The 8651-nt window shown below is 42.8% G+C and overlaps 1 protein-coding gene across 1 annotated transcript in view; it reads left to right on the forward strand.

Moving 5' to 3' along the window:
* Window positions 1-5099: 5099 nt before the first annotated feature.
* Window positions 5100-8651, forward strand: part of c13h2orf76 (chromosome 13 C2orf76 homolog) — a gene marked incomplete at its 5' end in the record, with an annotated part of 4195 nt that continues 643 nt past the window's right edge. Inside the window, 3 exon segments of the mRNA XM_037686760.1 lie at window positions 5100-5150; window positions 6209-6246; window positions 6422-6503. Of these exon segments, the coding sequence (XP_037542688.1) occupies window positions 5100-5150; window positions 6209-6246; window positions 6422-6503 (171 nt within the window).

An 8651-nucleotide genomic window follows, 5' to 3' on the forward strand; every position in this document is an offset into this window, starting at 1 on the left:
AGCATGCATCAGGATATGTTAACAACTTATTATTATTATTAATAATAATATTGAGCATGCATCAGGATATGTTAACAACTCTTTACAGAGCTCAGGGCTCCAGTTTTAATTCTGGACTGAACAACCTGAAGAATGTTGTGAGGTCCTCTTCAGCATTAGGTTTCCTACTAACATTTAAATTACAGTTTCACATTGCAACAATTAACACATACTTCTTTAAAGGTCAAGAATTTATGGTTTTGTGCAAATTTTTATTTTGTAGGAAAATGTTTTTTAAAATGGCTCTGAAAATAAAGGTTGCACCTCAAGAGTCCAGTTGGTTTTACTCTTGTAGCGTGATGTGCGGTACAGGAGTGGACAGCAGAGGGTACTGTGGTATAACAGTACCCATCCACAACCAGTACATCCATCCTTCCATCCATCCATCCATCATCCATCCATATCCTCCCCTTGGCAGCCCACACAGCTTCATCTGACTCCAGATTGTGACTGCGCCTACAAACCATTAACGCAATGACTTTCCTGTCGTTAACCATTTTGTTTAATAAAACCTTTACTTTAAAGACCAAACGTGAGTTCTTTTCTGCAGATGTTCTCTGTGTGCTTCTCCGTTCACCTTCAGGAACGTTCCTGGGAAATTATCCTGCACTTCCTGTGTCGTTTGTCTAATTCAGAAAGTAGTTCTACCTTCACACTGCAGGCAGAAGTTTTTTGTTTGGCCCACACGAGACCCATATTGGACTTTAGTTTGACAGAAGGAACACGAGGAACTCCATTTTTTCTCATCTGACCCAGGTCTTTTCACATGTGGTACTAAATCCGATCCATGATTTTCAAAGTGACCTCAGTCTGGATTTGAAATCATTCTGTAAGAACGGAGAGGTGCTGCAGCGGGTGAGGGTTAAAATGATGTAATGTATGGTTTATAAATATATGTGTCCTGCAGCCTCCAGAAAGCCTCTGTGGGCTCAGCTGCAGCGCTTTGGGGACAAAATGCTTTTTGATCCAACAGCTGAAGCTCGGCTGGTATCACATTTATACATCCAGCCTCTTCAGACTTTTTATACCAAATCAAATTGTCAGTAAATAAAAAGACAAATAAAGGCCCACCCCCAGAACCACACAACCCAGCCGCCTGTCGAGAAGCATTAATTATGCAAAGGAACAGAGCGTGAGTTCAAACCAAGCAGAAACACTAAACTGTAGTTTAGTGTAGAGCATGCATCAGGATACTAAAGTGTAGGTTTCTTTCTGCAGGGGGTCTCCACAGCAAACACATCGAATACTGTCTGTTCATCGCTGGATGACTCTCCTGGAGTCACCTGGGCTCACAACTGCAGCCCGAGGATCCCAGGCAAGTGTAAAACGAGTCTCTTGAGAACTCTTCATGATTTTTGTCTGAAGGGTGACGGTGTAACAAGACAAATGAACCCGTGCCCAGAGTGTACCCCTCCAGGCCTGAATCTATCGATATACTCGTAATCTGACCTGAGGGTGTATGAACTGGCCAAATGTTTAGAGTTTTAACTTTTAAATTAGTTAACTCTCTCCCTTTCTGTACCTGACAAAGAAGAACCCAATGAAATGTTGGAAAATGAAAGAATTCTTGTGTTTATGACTCAACACTACTGACATCATGGGGTATAATCTGGCTGGAGGGGTAGGAACACGCCAATCTATGCTGCTGAGTATTAATTAGCTTAGACCGTATACTCTGTGTATCATGAAGCCCAGGTCCTTTTAACTCCAGCCTACTGGTATACTATGACTTGTTACATCATGTGTTATATATTATATATATCCTTAAAACATGCAGAAATACTTGCAAACCAATACTTCAAGGAGACTCGAACAGACATGAGTGGCTCGGCTCACAAGCACAAGCACAAACAAGGAACGAACAAGACGACAGTATTTAAAGAGGACTAAAGGACAGATAATGACAAACACCTGGGGACGGACAGAGAGGACCAGGTGAGAGTGGGAGGGGACAGGAGCTGAACACAAGTAGAACCAAATACAAGACTTACAGAAAAACTAAATGAACAACACAAGATACTGACCCTGACGGGTAGAATCATCAGCTGGCCTTTCTTACGTCTGTGGACCGTTGGAGGAAATCTGAGCACCCAGAGAAGAAGACAATCCTCAGACCCAGAAGATGTGCAGCTTTGGCCCTGGTTGTGGAGCAGTGGATCAGATCTTCACTCTTCCAGAGTTGTTCAGGGGTTCATGGAAGGTGGACTCTAGGTCTACATGTGTTTTGTGGACTTGAAGAAGGCTTGTGAAGCTGTCCGTGTGGTGTTAGGGTTTAACTATTGAGGACTATTTGAACCCTGCAGCTCCAAAGTAAGAGCTGTGATATAATTGGCACAAAGTGGAGCTTGTTCCCAGTCCTGGGCTGGACTCCACCAGTACTGCCCCTTCCCTCGGGTCCTGTTTGTGGTGTTCATGGACTGTGTTTTAAGGTGCAGTTGTGGAGAGGAGGGTGTCAGGTTTGTCTCATCTCTGCTTTATGCAGATGATGTGGTTCTGTTGGTGTGTTCAAGCCATGACCTTTGACTGGGAACATCCACAGTTGGGATGAGAGTCAGCTCTAAGTCTGAGGCCATGGTTTTCAACCAGAACAAAGGTGCAATGCTCCCTCTGGGTTTGGGATCTGTTAGTAATGGTAGGATGAAGTAGGCAATGGGTCAACAGATCCGGGCCTAGTGAGCGTTGTTCTGGTCAGTCGTGGTGAAGAAAGACCTGCGCTTAAAGGTAGAACTCTTGATTTACTGGTAGGTCAACATTTCAACCCTTTATTGTGAGGCCTAGATTATGACCAAAAGAACAAAATCAAGGTCCAAGCTCTGACATTAGCTCCTCTAGAAGGTGGTCATCCTTAGAGATGGTCGAGGTGCTCCACTGTCCCCTCCTCTTATACATCAAAAGACATGGACAAGGCATCTGATTAGGAGACCTCCTGGATTCAACCGGTAGAGGTTTTCTGGTCCCTTTTGGAAAAGACACAAAACTTACTAGAACAATTATACTGAATATCCTTCCTGATCTTGGAACACCGTGGGATCCCCTGGGGGAGATGGGGAGGGTCACTGAGGAGAGGGACGTCTGGGTTTCCTTCTTGGACTTGTTGTCTTTGTGGCTTTCAGGAAGGATGTAATATAGTGACATTCATCCATGTGCTAACGTCAGAGAGTTACCGTTAGATTATATCACGTTACGTTTTGTTATGCCAACCAGAGACTCACTAACTGGAAGCGTTTTGTTTTTTATCCATCAAGTACATCTGACTCACGCTGCCACTCCTTTAAGGTCACTAACAGCAACCTGAACTTAAATACCAACACTAAACATAACCAACAGGGACAACTCATATGAACGTGTTTCTTGAAAATGTCCATCCATTTCTGTCCCAAGATTACCCAGAATCCCCTGCGCCTCACTCAGTCTCTTACGTTCGAGGTCAACATGTAATTTCAATCATGCCGACTGAAATTTAACAATAACCCACAAAACTTACCGTTTCTGTAAAATTTGATGATGTAATGAAACTAAAACACAACTTTAATACTGGATCAGCGTAAACCTAAATTTCATATTTAACCTTCAGTTTTTAGAGCAACTAGAATTTCTGCTCAAATTTTGGAATTTACAGATTTCAAATGAACGCATCACAAATTTTCTTGTGGCCAATAAATGAATAAGTAAATAAACCGACTGCCTTGCAGGTGTTCCTGAACATAGATATAAACACTATATCCATAGATCCATTATCATTATATGATATCTATGTTCCTGAAGGCTCAGAGGCCCGTGTTTCGGTCCCGCCCACTCTCCGTCAACATCGTGATTGGTTAATTTTCCTGTCAGTTATTCCACAAGCTCCTCCTGCAGAGAGCGACTGAGCCTTCTCTGCTGACACTGATGTCCTAACCAGTTCTGTTGGTGCTAAGATGGTGTCTTTGGCACGCCCCCTCCTCTGGTGCCGGCCCTCTTCCTCATCGACAGTCATGTCAAACTGGTTCAAAACCAGAAAACCAAAACCATTTTGTGTTGTGTGTTTCCTTGACTGATGAAGCCTTCTGGATGGAAGGTGAAACATTTCAGCACAAAAAAAAAAAAAATGTTCAGATGACCTGACTGAAAATTGTTGGATTATCAGTGTAGTTTTTTTTTCTTCACTATTTTCTCTTATTTTCTGTAAACTACTTTTCAGTTGAGCAAGAATTATTTTTTTAATTTCATAAAAATCCACTCAACCAATCAGACAGTTTTAAATTTTTGTCTGCAGGTGGAAACTGAAGGAGCTCTCATTGGTTTGTTCCACTTTGGAGTAAGCTGTTTGGGGGAAGAATCAGTTTTGTTGTGTGTTTCCTTGACTGATGAAGCCTTCTGGATGGAAGACGAAACGTTTCAGCATAAAAAAATAAAAAAAAGAAACTGTCCAGATGACCTGACTGAAAATTGCTGGATTGTATACCTGGATTATTGAGCATGGACTTTGTTACAACGATAATATTTATTTTATTAAAACCCTAAATGTAACATTCAACATATACTGAACTCTTGGGCCTTCTCTGAAGGCGTTGAAGGCCCTGATGGTTCCGTACTGGTACACTTTCATCCATGTAGTAGCGTAAATAACCTATGGTTACTAAAACAGCGACAAACTAAACAAAGGGTGTCATGAAAAAGTTTAGCTGATGTAGCGTTCTTTCACACATATGTCATTTTGAGAAAGTTTGTTTTTTAAGCTCTCGACCTTTGACCTCTCTAAGTGTCTTTAAGAATCTGTTGGACTCCTGGCAGGGACCAATGCAGACATGTTCCTGTTTTTAGTTTTCTACATTTGTCTTGGAATCTAGCTGTTTTTTGTTTTGTTACCTTTTTCCTTTTAGCCATCCTATTTGTTAAAAAAAAACCAAAAAAACCTGTAGTATGAGTTTTATAACTGCTTATTGTTGTTGCTGTTGTCCATTGTTGTCATCTTTCTTTGTTGAAATCAGGTCTCTCTTGTAAATGAGTCCTCGAGGCTCAATGGGATTTACCTGTATAAATAAAAGTTGATTGATTGATTGATGTCCCGTTTCTTCCAGATATCGCAACAAGACCAGGACTTCCTCCTCCTTTCAGGAAACACGATTATGGTTCGTTTGTTTTATCGATTAATAATCTGCTGCAACGTGGGATTGATTATTGATTAGTCTCTGACGCTGCTGGTTCCTCGGATTTGAGTTTAGGATTCTCCAGGTTTGGACACAACAAATGAAAAGCTTTAGTGTTTCCAGACTCTTTATTAAGAATGCATTTTCTAATAAAAATAAATAAAATATTCTAAACTGTAAAATGCAACAACTTGAGTCTTTTAGCAAACAAACATATTGGACTCGTCTTAAATTTGAAAAGTCCGATTAGGATTTTTAATTGAGAGACAAAAAGTCCAGATTAAAATGATTCTGGTTGAAAACAACATTTTCTGAAAGCTCCAAGTAAAGCAGAAGTGATGATGATGATGATGAAGATGATGATGAAGATGTCTGTCCTCCAGAACATGATGATGATGAAGATGCCTGTCCTCCAGAACATGATGATGATGTCTGTCCTCCAGAACATGACACTCAGGTCTCTCTGTAAAAGAGTCCTCGAGGCTCAGTGAGACCAACCTGTGGAAATAAAGGTTGAATGAAAATAAAAAACCTTCAAGGATTTTATTTAAAATAAAATAAAATGGTATCCTGATGCTGCTCGATAATCCAGGTAGAAAAATCTAAAAAAGTTAAGTCGGGTCAACAAACAAACAAACAAAATGTTTCTACAGTTTTTTGTTTTTTTGAAGTCCAGACGGCCTGACTTAACTTTTTTTAGAAAATAAAATGGTATATAGATAATAATAATAAAATATTGAGGGTAAGAAAATATTATAATGTGGCCATGAGACACATTAATTTCCTAAAGCACAAAAGATGAACAATTTAAAATAATAATGTTAACATGAATCAATTATTCAGCAGAGTTCACTTCATGGAGTCCATGACCCTGCAGGGTCTGTAGGATGCACTGACATCTAGTGGCACACCTCACCCTTTCCTCCGTCTCTTCATCTGGGCCAATAAATCCTCAGGATCTGGTCTCGGACACAAAGTTCAGTTTCATTGAAATGTAAAATCCACAGTTTGTGTGTGACGGTGTTCTTTTGTGTTCTCAGACACAATGAAGATCATTCATCAGGCTCATGGAGCAAAGGTAAAGGTTCTGCAGACTTGTGTGGTTCTGATGGTGATGACTACGTCTTGTTTGCAACTCATAAAAAGAAGAACCGTAATTTGATGAGCAAAGAGACTGAGTCCAGTCGAGACGTGATGTTTTGTTCATCTGAGCTAGAACTGTACGGTTGTTAAGGATATGTTTTATTTTTTAGACCAATGAATTGGTCATGAGTATCGACGATGACGAGCATCTCGTTCTGCAACACGACCAAACCCTCCGAGCTGCTGGAGTGGGTAAGAAGCTAAAAAAAATTTTATTTTGCTGATTTTTGATTAATCACCATCAGTTTGAAGATGAACTTAAATCCGTGCGATTTCCAGTATAAAACGTGCATGGAAATCCTTTTTACACAAATGTGAGACATAGGGCTGGCGATTGGGACCAAAATTACAGTAATGTCTCGATATTTCAAGATAAATGGTGACATACGATATATATCTCAATATTTTTTTCTGTCCATGAATAACAAAAATATATCGAGTCAAAGCTTTGTCCCAATTGTCCCACAGGCACATTTATGAACAAATAGCTGTACCAAATAACTGTCTAAAAAATAAACTATTTTATTAAATAATAACCCTCTTCAGCTGCGCCGCCTTCACGATGTTAAGCGTGCGTGCAGCTGCGACAGACTTCGTCCTCCTTCCCTGGGACGGGCCGCGGTGCAGGGCTCATTTGGACGTGCTGTGCCTTGTGAGCGGTGGAGCGACGTTAATAAAGAAGTGGCTTTATCGCTAAAGACTCGGTCCTTAGCGGCTAACAAGACCGCTAACTTTAGCCGTCTCGTTCCACAGTTGGGACGGTGTCGTTCTGCTTTGTTGGTGCCACGCTGCCTCTTGCGGTTCCTCTCGTGGGGCACTGGATGGATTTTGTGCCGAGGTTTGTCTCGGACAGGGAGGCTGGGGTCGGTTGGAGCTGCAGCTTCACACACGCTTCATACTCCACTTGTAGCGCGGTTGTAAATGGTGAAAAAGTTTCGTAGTTCTGACCTTTTATCAGGACTTGTTTTCAGCTTTGTCTACAGAAACATTTTTCTGCTGCTCATCTGACAATTTAAATCCAAACATCTCCAAATAACAGCCGCTCTTTTTCTTTTGGCTCAGCAGCTAAGCTGCTCCTGGATATCTCTCCAGTGTTTACTTGTTGTGCTAAACGTCTCCCGCCCACCTGAAGAAGCAGGAAGTGGGAGCGCACAGGTGACGGATGTGTTTGTATTCAGCGAGGGAGGCGGAGGGGCAGCGTGCAGTTGGCGGCGCAGACTGGAGAAAAAGAACTACATGGATTTTCAAGTCCAATTATAACTCAACGTAGAAATATCGATATAAACGATGTAGTTCCATCTTATGTCACGTATGAAGTTATCTCTGTTTTTAAAAGTATCGAGATATCGCCCAACCCTAGTGAGACACATCTCTGTGTAACGTTGTAAAGTAAGACGCTAAGATGGAGCACAGAAGTCCCCATCAGTGGTTTGACTCACAGAAAGACTGTGTTCCTGGGTGAGAACTGAGATGGAGGAGGTGCTCGGCCCAATTAAAGGGAGGTCAGCTTCTAGTTAGATGACCCTGCAACATGAACATGCACCGTGTCCACTTCTCCAGGCTCTCTTCCACCTGCTTCCTACTCTCACCCACTACAGATTACATTGTCGTCTGCAAACATCATAGTCCATGTGGACTCCTGCCTGGCCTCATCTGTCACCCTGTCCAGCACCATCACAAATAAGAAGGAGCTTAAAGCAGTCACTCCTCAGCGGAGTCACTCCTCAGCGGAGTCACTCCTCAGCGGAGTCACTCCTCATCAGAGTCACTCCTCATCGGAGTCACTCCTCATCGGAGTCACTCCTCATCAGTCACTCCTCACTAGAGTCACTCCTCAGCGGAGTCACTCCTGAGCGGAGTCACTCCTCAGCGGAGTCACTCCTGAGCGGAGTCACTCCTCATCGGAGTCACTCCTCATCGGAGTCACTCCTCAGCGGAGTCACTCCTCATCGGTCACTCCTCAGCGGAGTCACTCCTCAGCGGTCACTCCTCACTAGAGTCACTCCTCAGCGGAGTCACTCCTGAGCGGAGTCACCCCTCGTCAATCACTCCTCAGCGGAGTCACTCCTCACTAGAGTCACTCCTCAGCGGAGTCACTCCTCACTAGTCACTCCTCAGCAGAGTCACTCCTGAGCGGAGTCACTCCTCAGCGGAGTCACCCCTCAGCGGAGTCACTCCTCACTAGAGTCACTCCTCAGCGGAGTCAACCCTCATCAATCACTCCTCACTAGAGTCACTCCTGAGCGGAGTCACTCCTCACTAGAGTCACTCCTGAGCGGAGTCACTCCTGAGTGGAGTCACTCCTCACTAGAGTCACTCCTCACTAGAGTCACTCCTCAG

Source organism: Nematolebias whitei, chromosome 13 (genome assembly GCF_014905685.2).
Source record: "Nematolebias whitei isolate Nwh7 chromosome 13, NemWhi1, whole genome shotgun sequence".
Classification (NCBI taxonomy): Eukaryota; Metazoa; Chordata; class Actinopteri; order Cyprinodontiformes; family Rivulidae; genus Nematolebias; species Nematolebias whitei.